This window comes from Acomys russatus, chromosome 5 (genome assembly GCF_903995435.1).
Source record: "Acomys russatus chromosome 5, mAcoRus1.1, whole genome shotgun sequence".
Classification (NCBI taxonomy): Eukaryota; Metazoa; Chordata; class Mammalia; order Rodentia; family Muridae; genus Acomys; species Acomys russatus.
The window spans coordinates 67,320,977-67,338,796 of NC_067141.1; the positions used below are offsets into that span (position 1 = coordinate 67,320,977).

The 17,820-nt window shown below is 41.9% G+C and overlaps 1 protein-coding gene across 1 annotated transcript in view; it reads left to right on the forward strand.

Moving 5' to 3' along the window:
• The window catches only part of Sorcs3 (sortilin related VPS10 domain containing receptor 3), a 623,313-nt gene that overhangs the window by 190,054 nt on the left and 415,439 nt on the right, over positions 1-17,820 (forward strand). Inside the window, exon 2 of the mRNA XM_051146759.1 lies at positions 759-826. Within this exon, the coding sequence (XP_051002716.1) occupies positions 759-826 (68 nt within the window). The remainder of the gene's footprint in view (positions 1-758; positions 827-17,820) is intronic.

Below are 17,820 nucleotides of genomic sequence, written 5' to 3' on the forward strand. Positions count from 1 at the left end.
AGAAGTGGAAGGAGCACAGGGACGGATCAGACAGCCCAAGGCCAGTTCTGGTCCTATATTAACCATATCTCAGCTAACTCTAGCATTCTGGGTTTCCTAACTTCAGTTGGAATCAGGACGGTAGTCCCAGAGTCTGGTTTAGCCCTTGACCTGCTTACTGTGAGGTGGGGGCAGTTGCCACATGATCACTGCCAGGCAGTATCAGGGAACATTAGGGATGGAGCCTGCTGCCATTCAGGTATTTGTGTCTGATGAAAATAAAATCTCTTTGAACTCCTTCTGTAGACAGAAGGAGTTGACCCAGTTCTCTCTTAGCCTTTTAGATCCTATTCTGAAAAAAATCAGAGTCTTCTTGAGAACAAATGCAAGGTGTGTGTGTGTGTGTGTGTGTGTGTGTGTGTGTGTGTGTGTGTGTCTGATCTCTAGGTGGCCTTGGTAGTGCACAGAATCAGTTGGCCTGGGCCTGACCTTGCAGAAGGACAGATGTGTAGAGACCACTGTTAATACCCAATTAATTCCTGTTGGCATGTTTTATTTCAAATGCAAAGCACTGTCAGGATTAAAATAAATGCTAGCAGTTACTGGGGTGCATTAAATTAATAATTTCTTCCCCCTTGCTTGATCCTATAATATTCCTCACACTCAGCTGTTAAATACTAAGCCCTCCTCTGGGTGATACTAGATGCGACGTATTCTGCTGCACAAACTAAAGGAAGCTTCCTCTTTCCCCTTGTCCCTCTTCTCTTTGCCCCTTGCAGGTCATACTGATCCTGACGAAACTGTATGACTTCAACCTGGGGAGTGTGACTGAGAGTTCTCTGTGGAGGTAAGTGGATCAGACCCGCTTAAAGCTGCCCTGGCTGCTTTGGCTGGGCACAGAGTAAGGCAAACAATGGAGAAGCCTGTTTCAGAAGGAATGCAGGACCTGTGTCTCTGGTGCCCCAGGTGGAACCAAATGGGCGGGGGGGGGGGTGGGGGAGGGTTGGGGAGGTATGAAGAGGGCCTGTTGCTCCTTAGGGCTTGCCTATTGTGCTGCTGCCTCGGTGCTGGCCAGTGGTGTCTGATGCTACTCAGGATGCTTTGGTGCTCAAGAAGCCAGCGGCCATGGCGAAAGAACACACTCACATCTGCACAGTGGCTTTCATGGTACCTACACAGTGTTGCCTTTGTGAGCCTTTCTTCCCAATCAATGATACTAATTTTATTTTGTATTGCATCATAACATAAAATATTATGAGTAAAAGACCAATATCTTTTCTTTTTATATTTCTCTCATACCTCAGCCTCCCCTCCCTCCATTACTCTAAGCGCCCGTCCCCAGCATCTCTTCCGTCCACTCCTCCCAGTTACCCCACCCCACCTCCCTTTCCCCTTACATCAGCTGCACCTCAATTTTCCTTCAGGCAAGAGCAGACCTCCAGGAATATCAACTGAACACAGCATAACCAGGTGCAATAACTGGGCACAAACCCTCTTTTCAAGGCTGGGCAAGGTAACCCAGTAGGAAGGGAAAGGTCTCAAGAGTAAGCAAAAGAGTCAGAGACACCTTCACTCCCACCCTTAGGAGTCCCACAAAAAACCCCAAGCTAAACACCCACACAATGTATAAAGAGGGCCTGGTGCAGACCCATCAGGCTCTGTGATTGGTAGCTCCAATCTCCACGAACCTGTGTGAGTCTTGCTTAGTTGATTCTGTGGGCTGTGTTTACCTGGTGTCCTTGATCCCTCTGGCTTCTGCAATTCTTCTTAATGGCCTATATTGAAACATCTCTCTCTTTTTTTTTTCAGCTTAAAGTTGATTTGCTTATTTTTATTTTTTTTTAACTAAGCTAAACCACTGGGCCCTAGAATGTTCTGTGTATTGTTTCTCTTGTGCCTGAAAGGCTGAGAAGACAAGCTCATGACGATCTTGGGGGCACACGGGACATGATAGAGAAGGGGCAGGGAGGATAAGAAGAGTGTGGTTTGGCTTTGATGCTAGGAGTCCCTCTGGACAGAAAGGCACCTGTGTACAGCCCCCTAGGCTCCCTTTCACACTCACAGCCACACTGGAATGCAGTCACACACTGGCCAGTAGCAAGCATCACCAGCTGTGGTGATTTGGTACCTTGTGCTGTGTGCTTACTGCTGCAGACCAGGAGGGCTTGTCCATTTCCTTTTATTTTCTCTGCAACCTGTCAACACTGGGGAGGACATTTCCAAACAGGGGAGGGGACTTATCTGGATGCAGTACCACCACATGCCCTTTTCTGAGGGATTCTGAGGTATGAGATGCCTCATTATCTGCCTGCAAAATGTGTTGAGGGATGGTCAGAGCAGATCTCACTGGAAAAGGGGATGGTCTAAATTAAAGTTTTGGGACCTAACTTATCAGATGGCAGAGGCCTGCCTCCTTTGGTATAAGTGGTAACAAATTCTGCTGTTCAGTAAAAGTTGGGGAGAAGTGTAAGTTATCTCTTTACCTGTAGCAGACGATAGCTGGGCAGATTCTACTCACGCAGTTCCGCCTGAGAATTAGAGCTCGGAAGCCTTTCCTAAAGCCCCCAAACAGACATGCTGCATGCTACTCTAAGCCTCACTCTTGTGCAGTCGGTTTGGACCAATCATGAAAGCAGTCAGTAAATCCCGGTCTTATGTTTGGAAACACCTATGCCCGCCACTCCGCATTTTAGAAAGGGTATGGCTAGTTCTACAAACGGCCCAGGCAAATCCAGAGAACGTGGCCCAGCTGCTTGATGACACAGTCTCTGAAGTAACGAAGCATGTTCCCTGAGGTGAAAGCAGCTAAGTGCTACACAGTGGGTGCATCATATAAGCCAGTCGCTCCCAGCACCCCGACATCCAACTGCTAGAGTTTAAGTGTGGGGTTGAGCACCGAGCAAACTCTGTAACTCAACCTTTGGATACTTAGCCTCTGTGTATTCGTTTCCTGGGGCTGCCACAACAAATGACCCTGCATGGGTGACACACTTATTCTTTCAGTTTTGTACTGCAGAAGCCTGAGTTTAAGGTAGTATTAGGGCTTGGCTCTCCCCTGGAAGCTTTAGGGAGAAAAACTTCCTCACTTCTTCCAGTGTTTGGAGGTGCTCACAGACTTCATAATGCTCCCTCCCCACCCCATGACCATGGGGTTTCCCTTAGATCAAGGGTCCCTGACTTGGATAATGTGGGGTGACTTTATTTCAGGATCCATAGTGGCATTAGCAAAGATGCTTTGAGAAATATATTCCTGGGGTAAAGTGTGAGGTTTAGGACTGGTATGTGCTTTGTCATCATCTGTCATTCAGTACCACAGCAATCTCTTAAGAGCTGGTCTTTCTTCATAGAAGCTGGGGACAGGACGGAACACACCTGTGCCGGTGCTATGCTTTCCTTGTGGTTCTCCCAACACAAGCTCCACAGTTCCCTGCATGTTCATGCGCATCTTCTTGGTTTAGAATCCCAGAGGTCAGGGAGTCCCTCCTTCCCTTCCCCCTCTGTATCCAAGGCTCCATCAGTGAGTCCTCCCTCTAGAGTGTCACATTTCACTGCCTGTCTACCTTCTCCATTTCGGCATTCAATCACTGTTTGGCATGTTAAATATTTACTTATTGATTTATTTATTCCCTACAGACAACCACTAATGTCTAAGCTTTCGATAGAGGAAGGCATGCTTAGTCTTTCATTTTTCACTTAATGCTGTGCCCCCAGCACCTACAGGAGGATTTGGCACTTAGGAGGAGTTTAATACATGTTTGTTCAAGGAATGAATTAGTGAGTGACTTGTAAGGATTAAATAATAAATGTGAAACCACTTAGGACAGTAACGTGTAAGGAAGCGCTTACTTTGTTGTAGTTATTAATGATTATTAGAACCCTGTGTGTTTGCATAGGGTTTTCATTTTCATTATTGACTTTGCTTTCGGGATCCATTGCTCTAGGGGCTTGTGTAAGGAAACTTCTAGGCCATTGGGGGCAGGGGTGTATGTCTGGGTCTTTGAATAATTGTTGGTGGCTTTAAGGATAAAGGCAGGAGTTAAGGAGGAAGAACAGTGTCCCAAAATGTTGTGCCTTGGGCTATCTGGGAGAAATCAGAATATCGATATCTACCTTGTTGAAGAGAATTGTTTATGGGATAGCTTCTCAGAGCTGGTCTACAGCTCAGGAGAGGGCCAAGCAAGAGGCAAAGATCCAGATGCGAGGGCATGGAGACCCAACCAGTTGTCCAAAAGGGTCTAATTCTAGTGCAGTTAACAGAATACATACTCCATATGCTATGGTATTCTGAGGATTTGTAGAGATTTATGGGCATTGCCTGTGGAAAATGTCTGACAAAGATATGTCTGTGTGAGATTTCAGGATTTTCACGTGTTGATAAAACCCACCTCAGAAAGTCAGTGCTAGAATGTGAGTGAAGATGACATCACTCCTACATTTTTTCAGGCTTTCCTAGTTTGCTGGGGCCACTCACTGGGAGACATAACATTTCAATGTCTTCTCCATTTGTCCTGGCTTCCTTATCTCTCATTTCCTTCATGTATTGATAACGATGATAGAGTTTACAGTTAGAGTGTAGAGCACTCTGATTTTCCTCCCTAACACAGTGGGTGGATGAAAAGAAACTAAATTAAACATGCACCCTTTCAGTTTCCTGCTTTGGCTTAATATGCTTAGCCATGTTGAAACTGAATTCAGTGACTTTCGGGGCAACAGGAAAGCCCTGGAGCAGCAGATGTTTTGACAAGATGACACTCCTTGCCAGATTTCATCGAGATGGGATTGTTTGCCCCTACTGGGTTAATAGTTCAGATGACCTCCACTTTTAAACAAACAAAAATATGGAAAGCATCAATGTTTCATGTCCTCATAGTTTTCCTTCTGCAGTTCTTTGGTCTTGTTAAGCTAGAGGTGGCCGTGGTTTTTCTCCACTAACACCGAGATGGCTGTGTAAAGTTGTTTAGTACAAATGTCTGGTGATCTCGGTCAAAGGACATATCACATATTGGAGTTCAAGTGCAAAGAATCGATGACTCAGGATTGATTTTTTTGAGGCACAGTGCTCCTCCTGAAAAAATCTTGAATGTGAGACTAAAATGAGGAGCTTCTTTGGGCTGTGCTGTGCTGTGAGATTTCTTCTTCAGTGTTTTTTTGTCCCAAGTGGAAACTTCCACTAGAGACAATTGTCCTATTTCTGTCCTTTCCATTCCTAACTCATTTGGTATGTAGATGCTGTAGACTGACAAGAAGAGACTTTCTGTGCAGTCCTCATGTGACAATGCTTCTGTGACATCTTTATGTACCTCTGTACACATGGGTACACTTGCCTCATTTGGAGACACTTTAAGCCCTTGTTTAGAGAAGTGAAACTCTCATAAGGCCGGCCAATTAATCCACTGCTACAGCCTGAAGTATTTGGTTCTAAATGTATTTGTCAGGCTCAAGAGTTCTGTTTTGATTGACAGGTAGCCTGTTGGCCCTGCTGGTTCCAAGTGCAGATTTTGACAAATGGTTCATGAGGGCTTAGCCTCAGATAAAAATACACTGCATGAGTGTGAGTGAGGTCATCACACATGTGAAATCTCCGCAGGTCCGGGTTTCCACAACTGTGGTTCATTCATAGAAAAAATTTTTTCTAGGTCTTGGATCTGGCTTCTCAGAGAGTTTACATGAATCTGTGGTTTTCTGGGCATAAAAAGAACCAAGAATAATAAACAAACACAAACAAACAAGCAAATAAATATCCATTAGACATTTGATGGACATATGATCTTCATCTTTCTCTTCTCTTGCTTTATTTCGATTATTCCGTTGCAGAATGGAGCGCATACTCTTCATAGAAAAGCTAGTAGGCTACAGTCTTTCCTCCTGGATGCCTGCCTTCTGAATGCCTAGAACAATGTGTGAGGGTACTCCTGGTTAGGATGTTTATGGATAAAGACTGATTAGTGAGCACATCTTGCTGGAGACTCTTACATCCCTGTGTTGGATGCCCCTTCTCTGCTCATGGTCAGCTTTGCCTTCTTGTACTTCACTGATAATTTGTACTCAGACTATGAGCATCTCTGGTCAGGGACCATGTGCCTTAGATGTTTCTGATTTGTCATGCATAAATATTTGAATTGCATCTTAGGAATCCAAATGGAGCTTCCAGGAGTCTCTAGCTGAGCCTCACCCCAACTCCTCCTCTCCATGCCTTTCTCTGTATTGAGTTGTCTTATTCTCTTGCCTCTTGGGAATCTGTGGCTTTTCATCTGCTTCACAAGCAGTTGTCTGAACCATTTATTTCCTCTCTAATTGTTCTGTCAGTGACCTTTCTCAGGGATGCTGCTTTTTAAATATAAAATGGAGACCTTTTGGATTTATTAATTTTCTGTTTGTCAAGAAAACCCTGACGATAATTGCTAAGACTTCCCAGAAGTTATTAGTTTACAAATTTTAATGACACTCATGATTTATTTATACGCTTCCTTCTACAGCTGCTCACCCCAATTCCTTAGTGGAATTCCTGCTGAATCTCGGTGAATTAATGGAAACAAAACTGTAGATTGGAATGACATATTTTTTTTCACCAGGCTGTTAATTAAAAGCTTTCTGTCTTATTGGTTAGGCTCTTCACATGTGAGGCGCCAAAGGCTGGGCTGATGGAGATGTGAAATCCTCGCTATAGAACTGGGACCTTTTCCTATTTGCTTTCAGTGGCAATGAAAGGTCCTGAATGAGCCACAGAGCATGCAATTGCACAGGTACTAATTGAGCATACATTGTATAAGCATCCCATGCACATTGCTGGGAGTTGCAGGATATGGATGTAATGATTGCTATCCTCAGGAATGTTTAGTTTGGTTGAAAGATAAGATGTTAGTACATAAGAAATTGAGGCAGGTATATGTGAGAATTATGTGCATATACACGAAATACAATGCCTTCTTCAATGTGAGTTGCTCGGCTCCAGAAACACTTAGGTTTTACCCGACTCTTCCCACACACAATGCAGAACAATTATACGGATGAATTGAAGAAAAGACTGACATGACACATATATGTTATTTTGCTGGATTTAATTCAAAAAGTGTGTTTATATATTTGTGTGATATGTGTATATATATTCATGTGCACACATGTGTGTGTGTGTCGGGGGGGGGGAGATGCAGACTCCTATGGAGACTAGGAGTGGATGTCAGGATATCATCTGTAATTGTTTCTCCTTTGTTTTTAAGTCAGAATCTCTTACTGAATCTGGAACTTGCTATTTGGGAAAGAGTGGCTAGCCATTGGGGCCCTGAGATATGATTTTCTGTCCTGCAGTACTAGAGTTATAGGCCACAGCACCATGCCAGCCTTTTACATATGTGTGCTGGAGACCTAGACACAGGTGCCCTTTACCCTCAAAGCTATCTTCTCAGCCTCTTAATGTTTTAAGTGATGTGTCTCGTTATGGCATTTGCATATATATGTACTAAGTTCTATTTATACCCTCTTTCCTAGTGCTCCCTGGTCCCCTCTTGATGAGACTCTTTCTTCCTGACAGTAATACTCCATTCCTCTTTCATAGCCCTTGAATTCGTTTACCTCCTCCCCCCACTGAAATCTCTTCCTCCCTTGCCATATCCCTGTTCTACATTCGTGACCTCCATGGACATCCCCACCTCCACACCTCCACACATGCATACACATATTTGTTTGTGTGCATATGCATATGATTACACACACACACTTAAATCTGGATTCACACATGAAAGAAAAGAGGCAGTTTTAATCTTTATGTGTTCAGCTTACTTCATTTGGCATAATGGTCTTCATCAACTTTCTTCTTAATGTCATGATTTCATATTTTTTATGGCTAACTAAAATTCCATTATGAATATATACTACATTTAAAATCAGTTCATAATATCTGTTAATGAACATCTAGATTGCTTTCATTTCCTCATTATTGTGAACAGCAATAAACATGCATGTGTGAATATCCCCGTAGTGTGTTGACCTACAGTTCTTCAGATATATACCCAGAAGTTGTATGGTTGAGTCACACCCTAGTTCTATTTTTCAGTGTGTTTGAGGAACTTCTGAACTGGCTTCCATAGTGGCTGCACCAGTTTGCATTCTCACCAGTGGTGTGTAAGTGTTCTGTATTCCCCAGATCCTCGCCAGCACCATTTTCCTGTTGAATAAAAGTACAACTTACTGTTCTGGTAGCATTAAGCCTCTTTTGAGAAAAATATATCCCTTCCTTGTTGTCGGTAGAGGATCAGACCCAGGATTTTCAAGATTTTCAATGGATACCAAATTTGGGGATTCTCAGATAACCTATATAAAAAATACACAGAAGATAGTAGCAGCAAAAAATATTTGCCTATAGCTTATGTAACCCTCCTATGTATTTTAAAAATACCTTCAGATAGCTTATGATAGCTCATATAAGGTAAATTCAATGCCAGTGGTTTTGCTATATGATGGTAATAAATTGGTTGGTATTTACTCTCTCTCTCTCTCTCTCTCTCTCTCTCTCTCTCTCTCTCTCTCAATATTTTTGTTTTGTGGTTGGGTTAAATCTTGGGTGCAAACCTGCAGGTGTAGAGGTGGGTTTTGTTTCCCATAGCTTTGCTTGGAACTGCTTGGAACAGATGGCCTTAATGCAAAACTCTGACAATAAGGTCAATACTTGATGAAACAGTTATTATTTGTTCATGTGCTCTAAGGCCAGATGCTGCCACTAAGATCCAGGTGACAATTGTTCTGAGATGTTTGAGAGGAAAACTCCAGACTTTCAGAGACACAATGCATTGTCACTTGGCAACGGATTTCCTGAATCTTCTTTAGGTACTTGAGTGTTTGGGATGTGCAGTGAGGGCTACTGTGTTTCTTGACTTGGAAATGCCATGCCAAATGGTGGCAGTGACTGTACCAATGGCAATGTCAAGGGCCATGATGACCTTGGGTTCGAGATGCAAGGAATGAGTTCCAGTCCCCTCAACAAGTGTCTCTTAGGGATCTTTTTAAATGTAACTTTTGGGGGAAGCTACACTCATCAAAGAGGTCTGCAATTCCTCAGATAAGTAACATGGGAGGCAGAGAGGAGCCATGCAGCATTCTCTATTGTGTTGTAGAATGTGTTGACAAAAATAAGGTGAGCTTCCGGCCCCATACTTGGGATTGCAGTTTAGTAAGCGCGAGTCCTCCTTATTCATTCTGATTTCCAGGTAGCATTGGAAGCTGTCTCTGCTACTCTGAAATACTCACACTGTCCTTTTGTTACCTCCTAAGTAAGTACAATCTTTTTTGACTCTGAGTCTACAGGAACTACCATCCTGGGGTCACACAGACAATACTTACAATGCTGGTTGGATCTGTTTCTGAGCTAGCAACATTAGTCCTGAGTGCAGCCATCCTTCTCTCCTTAAGATACTTAGTCAGTTAAATTTAATCCGAGTGTCCACAGCCTGATGCATCCTTTAAACTTGCTTCTCACTTGTGGATACCTCTAGTCAGCAGGCAGCAGGACACCTGTCCAACTGTTTAGCTTAGATTCATTAAACAAAGAGGACACCATTCAGTTCAGGGATGCATTCGCTCTGACCCTTATGCCATTAGACATCTTACTCTCCTGGGGGAAGTGAGACCCCCAAACGCTGGGGAGGCAGGTCTGGATTGCGGGGTTTAATGTTCTTTCATTTATTATGAGAAAAAAAAATCACCCTTTTATGGCCTGGTCTGTTTTCTTCCACTAGGCAGGAGCCTGGCATGCATAAATCTTGATTTTGGTCCAGTGGCTGAATGTATGGAAGGTGTCTGCTGATTGTTATTTTATGTTGTCTTCCCTTCTCTGCAAGCGCAGAGCCGGTTTATCACAGCCACAAATCACTCAGCATTAGGAGAAGGGGTGTGGAATTCTTCTCATTACATTCCCCAGCCTGAGCTCCCGCTCATTTTCTCAGCAGTAGATTCATTAGCCTTCTAATGAAGTTAATAAGTGAGCAGACCAGACAGTTCCTTCTAAAATAACATTTATAGATGGATGCATTTCCTTACTCTCAAAGGTAGGCTTTAATTTATTTCCCTGCCACATGTCCACATGTGTAAAACTATGATAGGTGGGCTCTTGGAAAGTGGTTTGAAGCCAAGAATGGGAAAAAAGTTAAATTCGCAGAGAGCCTATCTATTTTCACATTTATAGGATAGTAGTTTTTACACACCCCATTCCTGTGTGTGTGTGTGTGTGTGTGTGTGTATATATATATATATATATATATATAAATATATGAATATATATATATATATATATAAATATATAAATATAATGACTATAAAGATTAGATAGTCAAGCTTTCATTGTTACCTTTCCATCATTTGGTGGTCAATTACTTTATTGGACATAGAAGGTTCATGCCATTAGAGGCTTCTGGCAGCTTCACCATAAAGATCACTGCCCTAGACATAATAAATTGATAAACGGCAGTTCCTCTCGGTCACATGTCAGTGAGATTTCTTTATAGGAATCACTCAGCTTTCAGGGGAAGCATTTCTTATCTTTCTGTTATGTCGAAGCATAATGTTCAAGTTCAAGCTAAAGTTAAGTCTTAAAGTGCAAGCAATGGAACTTTCTTTTAAAATGTTCTCTCTTTCAATGAGTCTCTCGAATTTGAAAATCTTGTCAAACTTATGGGGGGAAATGTGAGATCAATATAATTGAATATTCCATTTCACAGATGGGTACACCAAGGCTGTGAGGGGATTGGCAGACAGTGACTTCAGATCTGGGACCCAAGTCTAAGGCTTCCAATTCTCAGTGGCTGCTCACTCTCACTGTTGTATTAGCAACCACACCTGGCCCTTCCTGCTTGCTACTGTGTTTTGTAAGGCATCTTTGGATAAGGAATTCTTTGGGGACTAGAAACTGGTTTCCTTGGATATTTGTCTAAATGATTTTCACTTTAGTAAATCATGAGCTTCACCTGGGAAATTTAAGAAAAGCCAGTTTCCTGGGCCTCTTTCCAAACCCACTGAATCGATTTCTGGGGCCAAGGTCCAGGAGCCCAGAGTTTCAAAGAGCTCTCTTCTTAATTAGTCACTGACCCGAGAGACTTCATGACCATCTTAGCATCTAGAAGATTCATGGGAACTTGTTCTGGGGATCCTCTCCCTGGCTTGTCAGCCTCCCTGTGCCCATTTTCCATATGTCTGGCTCTGAGTGACGAGCACAGAGACTTATAGCAGCCCACAGCCGCACCTTCCTCATTATAAATGACAGCCATTAATAATTGCAATGAGCTCTGGCACTTACTAATTAGCTCCCATTCTGTCAGCATCAGTCCTGTCTGATTGAACAATTAACACTGATTTTGGAGAGCGCTGACATAAGAGACTGGTCCCAGGCCCTGACTCCCACTTTGAGGTAAATCTGAGGAGGGTAAGTTGGCAGCTGGGAGTCCAGTTTCTATGGGGCATCAGGTGACATTGAAAAGGCTTTCTTGTCACAAGCAGAAAAAAAAAATCAGCCCCAACGTAAGCTAGATACTGTATTTGCTGGAAGGAATCTAAGACTGCTCAACATTTGGAGTAAGAGATAAAAACAGTGCCTCACAAATGACAAAGCCTTAGGTTTCTCGAAGTGCCACAGCTGCTGGGTGTCCTCTCTCTACTCTCCTTTGAACTGCTACCAGGTGACACCTACCTTCTCTGTGGTTTACATTCTTGCAGATACCTGAAGGGACCAGTTGGGCTAAGTAGTCAAAGGTGAGACAGTCTAGGGGGTGAGAATTTCCCAACCTGCCCTAGCTCTCTTGTCCATCTCTGCATAGCAAAAGGGAAACCACCAGAATGAAAGAGCTCCAAAAAAGCCAGGCATGGTGGCACATGCCTTTAATCCTAGCACTTGGGAGGCAGAGGCAGGCAGATCTCTGTGAGTTCGAGACCAGCCTGGTCTACAAAATGAGTCCAGGACAGCCAAGGCTACACAGAGAAACCCTATCTTGAAAAACCAAAAAAAAAAAAAAAAAAAAAAAAAAAAAAAAAAAAAAAAAGACACAGGCCCAAGAGTTATCACATATTTTCTCCTGGATTCTTGTGTGGAAGTGGCTTAAAATATACACAACATGAAAGAATATCTCTTCAATGATACTATTGATTTAAAAGGCTCTCAGGTATCTAGTGTCAGGGATTATGCTGAATATACTCAGACAACCTTGCAAGGGTTTCATCCTGAGGTTCTGACAGCTGGAGGTAATCAACAAAGCTTGCTCTCAGTTCTATAAACCCCCACAGTTGTGACATTTGTTCCTTGTTCTTTCCCCATGTAGCTACTGGTTGGCTTTAGATAATACTTTGGTTTTGGTATGTTTCTTCTAAAGGTCAAGGAGTTAAAGCCTTGGTCTTTAGTCTGCAGCATTCTAAGGGGGCAATGGAACCTTTAAGAGGTTGAGACTGTAGGCTCTAGTGGGCAGGCCTTTAGGTCGCTCAGCTGCCATCCCTCCTCCTCCTCCTCCTCCTCTTCCCCTTTGCTCTCTAGATGAGAGTTCTGCTTCACCACTTGTTTCTTGCCCTGATTCTGAAAACATCATCCCCAATTAGTCTTGTAGTAGAAATTTAAAACCATGAGCCCAAATTAAGCCCTTCTCTTTGTAAGTTAATCATCTCAGGTTTTTGTTTGTTTGTTTGTTTTTGTTTTTGTTTTTGTTTTTGTTTTTTTGGTCACAGCAATGGAAAACTGACTAATGCAGCGAGTGAAAAATTTCCCAGTCTTGGTACCGAATCTTCACACCCGTTCTTCTAACCCTTAGGCAATCCATTATAGGTGACAAGATGGGCCAGATTTATCATTCAAAAAAATTTTTTTGTATTTGTAATATTTTCCTTCTATCTTGCACTCACTCAGAGACTTAAGAATGCTCTTAAGCACCCACAGAATCTCCATGTCTCTTATGATTGATAAAAGTAGATAATTGCATATTATTTAGGTCTGGTGTGCCATTTCACACATATCATGCATTTTATATGTGTTTGCATGTGTGTGTGTGTGTGTGTGTGTATTTATGTGCGTACATGTATGTGAGCACAGATGTGGAGGAGTAGGTCTGTTTCTCTACCCCCACAGGCAAGATATGTAGCTGTTCCGTAACTGTAAGGTTCTCTCTTATTGCATATATTTTAAAAATGTGTCTGCGCATGTGTGTGTTTATGCATGTGTACATGTGCATACAGAGTCTGAGAATAAATTGGAAGAGTCAGTTTTTCATTACTGAATCCTGGAAACCATTCCTTTGGGTTGAATTTCTGTAATGTTGCTTCATAAAAGCTGCAAAACATGGAACAAGATAGACATGCAACACTTCAGAATTGGCTTCCCCCCCTACACCCCCCACTTACCATGGACTATGCAGGGTGTGAGCATGTTAACGTTCCCCCCTCTTTGCACACATTTACTCTTAATGACTTTCTAGTCACTAGAAATATTGATGTGATTGTTTTGTGTGTTGATTTTTTTTTGTCCTATGATGTTCTTTGGGTTATTTGGTGTTTGTTTTTAAATGCTTGCATTCAGCAGGTGTTAAAGGCATTCTTATTTCATCATGAAACACAGGGATGCTCCTGAGTGAGGGCTGAACCTGGTCATGCATTTGTTAAGTGCATTTACTTAGATCTACCATATAAATAAAGAAAAAATATCTAATATCCTCTAATTAAAAGAGAGATGAATGTATGGATAGAGATAGGAAGGCAGATTTTTCTTTTCTTGTTTTTGTTACATCTCAATGGTTATCCCATCCCTTGTATCCTCCCATTCTTCCCTCCCTCCCATTTTCCTATTATTCCCCTCCCCTGTGACTATTCCTGAGGGGGAATTTCCTCTGACTGTATATGCTCATAGGGTATCAAGTATCTTCTTGGTAACCTGCTGTCCTTCCTCTGAGTGCCACCAGGTCTCCCACTCCAGGGGACATGGTCAAATACGAGGCACCAGAGTTCGTGTGAAAGTCATAGCCCACTGTCTACTCAACTGTGGAGCATGTTCTGTCCATTGGCTAGATCTGGGTAGGGGTTTAAAGTTTACGGCCTGTATTGTCCTTGGCTGGTGCCTTAGTTTGAGTGGGACCCCTGGACCCAAATCTGCCTTTCATAATGTTCTACTTGTAGGTTTCTAGGGCCCTCTGGATCCTTCTACTTTGCTATTCTCCCATGCTTCTCTCATCTAGAGTCCCAATAGGATGTCCTTCCCTATGCCTCAGTTTCCTGGTAAGTGAAGGCTTTCGTGGGACACGCCCCTTGGGCTAGTATGCAGATATAAGTGAGTATATACCATTTGAGTCTTTCTGCTTCTGGGTTAACTCACTCATTATGATCATTTCTAGCTCAATCCATTTGTCCACAAATTTCGGGAATTCCTTGTTTTTAATAGCTGAGTATTATTCCATAGTGTATATGTACCACAGTTTCTTTATCCATTCTTCTACTGAGGGACACTTAGGCTGTTTCCATATTCTGGCTATTATGAATAAGGCTGCTATGAACATGGTTGAGCAAATTTTCTGTTGTGTGCTGGAGCATCTTCGGGGTATGTTCCAAGGAGTGGAATAGCTGGGTCTTGAGGAAGCCCTATTCCCATTTTTCTGAGATAGCACCAGATAGATTTCCAAAGTGGCTGTACTAGTTTGTATTCCCACCAGCAATGAAGGAGTGTTCCTCTCTTCCCACATCCTCGCCAGCATGTGGTGTCACTTGAATTTTTGATATTAGCCATTCTGATGGGTGTAAGATGGAATCTCAGAGTTATTTTGATTTGTATTTCCCTGATGACTAAGGAGGTTGAGCATTTCTTTAAGTGTTTCTCAGCCATTTGATATTCCTCTGTTGAGAATTCTCTGTTTAGTTCCAAGTCCCACTTCTCAATTGGGTTATTGGGTTTGGTGGTGTTTAATTTCTTGAGTTCTTTATATATTTTGGATATTAGACCTTTGTCAGATGTAGGGTTGGTGAAGATCTTTTCCCAGTCTGTAGGCTGTCGCTTTGTTCTCTTCACAGTGTCTCCTGCCTTACAGAAGCTTTTCAACCTCATGAGGTCCCATTTATTAATGGTTGACATTAAGGCCTGGGGTGTTGATGTTCTGTTCAGGAAGTTGTCTCCTGTGCCAATATATTCCAGGATCTTCCCCACTTTTTCTCCTAAGTGACTTAGTGTCTCTGGTTTTATGTTGAGGTCTTTAATCCACTTGGATTTGAGGTTTGTGCAAGGTGACAAATATGGGTCCAGCTGCATTTTTTTTTTTTACACATAGACCTCCAGTTAGACCAGCACCATTTGTTGAAGATGCTATCCTTTTTCCATTGAATTGATTTGGCTTCTTTGTCAAAGATCAAGTGACCATATGTGTGTGGATTCATATCTGGGTCTTCAATTCGATTCCACTGATCAACCAGCCCGTTGCTGTGCCAGTACCATGCTGTTTGAATTACTATTGCTTTATAGTACAGTTTGAGATCAGGTATGGAGATTCCTCCGGAGCACCTTTTATTGTACAAGATTGTTTTAGGTATTCTGGGTTTCTTGTTTTTCCATATGAAGTTCAGAATTGAACTTTCAATGTCTTTAAAAAATTGTGTAGGTATTTTGATAGGGATTGCATTGAATCTGTAGATTGCTTTTGGCAGGATGGCCATTTTTACTATGTTAATTCTCCCAATCCATGAGCAAGGAAGATCGTTCCATCTTCTCAGGTCATCTTCAATCTCGTTCTTCAGAGTTTTGAAAATTTTTTTCAAACAAGTCCTTCACTTGCTTAGTTAGAGTAACTCCTAAATATTTTATATTGCTTGTGGCTAATGTGAAGTGTGTGGTTTTCCTAATTTCTTCCTCTGCAAGCTTGTCATTTGTGTATAGGAAGGCTACAGACTTTTTTGAGTTAATTTTGTATCCAGCCAATTTGCTGAAGGTGTTTATCAGCTGTAGGAGTTCTCTGGTGGAATTTTGAGGGTCACTTATGTACACTATCATATCGTCTGCAAATAAGGATAATTTGACTTCCTCCTTTCCCATTTGGATACCCTTGATCTCCTTTTGTTGTCTATTGCTCTGGCTAGAACTTTGAGTACTATATTGAAGAGATATGGAGAGAGTGGGCAGCCTTACCTTGTTCCCGATTTTAGAGGAATTTCCTTGAGTATCTCACCATTTACTTTGATTTTGCCTATTGGCTTGCTGTATATAGCCTTTATTATGTTGAGGAAAGTGCCTTGTATCCCCATCTCTCTAAAACTTTAAATATGAATGGGTGTTGGAATTTATCAAATGCTTTCTCTGCATCTAAAGAGATGATCATGTGGTTTTTTTATTTTCAATTTGTTTATATGGTGGATTACATTGATGGATTTCTGTATATTAAACCATCCCTGCATGCCTGGAATGAAGCCTACTTGGTCATGATGAATGATATCTTTGATGTGTTCCTGTATTCGTTTTGCAAGTATTTTATTTAGTATTTTTGCATCTATGTTCATAAGAGAAATTGGTCTGAAATTCTCTTTCTTTGTTGAGTCTTTGTGAGGTTTAGGTATCAATGAGACTATGGCCTCATAGAATGAATTTGGTAATTTTCCATCCATTTCTATCTTTTGGAGTAGCTTGAAGAGTATCGGTATTAGCTCGCCCTTGAAGGTCTGGTAGAATTCTGCACTGAAACCATCTGGCCCTGGGCTTTTTTTGGTTGGGAGACCATCGGTGATTGCTTCTATTTCTGTAGGGGAAATGGGACTATTTAGCTTGTTTATCTGTTCTTCATTCAACTTTGGCAAGTGACATTGATCAAGAAAAGCGTCCATTTCCCTTAGATTTTCAAATTTTGTGGCGTATATGCCTTCAAAGTAGGATCTTATGATTCTTTGAATTTCTTCAGTGTCTGTTGTTATGTCTCCCTTTTCATTTCTGATTTTGTTGATTTCAATACTGTCTCTCTGCCTTTTAGTTAGTTTGGCTAACGGTCTGTCTATCTTGTTGATTTTCTCAAAGAACCAGCTTTTGGTTTTGTTGATTCTTTGGACTGTTTTCTTAGTTTCTAATGTGTTAATTTCAGCCCTGAGTTTGATTATTTCCAGACGTCTACTCCTTTTGCGTGTTTCTGCTTCTTTTTTTTCTAGGGCTTCCAGTTGTGTCGTTAAGATGCTTATGTGTGATGTTTCCAATTTCTTTTTAAAGGCACTTAGTGCTATGAATTTTCCTCTTAGCACTGCTTTCAATGTACTCCACAAATTTGGGTATGTTGTTCCTTCATTTTCATTGAATTTCAGAAAGTCCTTGATTTCTTTCTCTATTTCTTCCCTGATCCAGGTGTCATTTAGCAGAGAGTTGTTTAGTTTCCATGTACATGTAGTCTTTTTTTATTTCTGTTGTTGTTGAATTGCAGCCTAAGAGCATGGTGATCTGATAGGATACAAGGTATTATTTCAATCCTCTTGTATCTATTGAGGCTTGCTTTGTGACCTACGATGTGATCAATTTTGGAGAAGGTTCCATGGGGTGCAGAGAAGAAGGTATATTCTTTCTTGTTTGGGTGAAAGGTTCTATAGATATCTGTTAGATCCATTTGACCCATGGCATTGGTTAATGATGTTATTTCTTGGTTTAGTTTCTGTTTCAATGACTTATCCTTCAGTGAGAGTGGGGTGTTGAAGTCTCCCACTATTATTGTGTGTGGATCGATGTGTAGTTTAAGTTTTTTTAGCAGATCTTTTACAAATGTTGGTGCCCTTGTTTTCTCACGATTTCCCTAGGCTGGAAGCTCTGATGCTTCACTGGTGTGGATGGCAGGAGGCTAGCCCTGTCGTTTTGGACTCTCACAGCCAGTGATCCTCAGC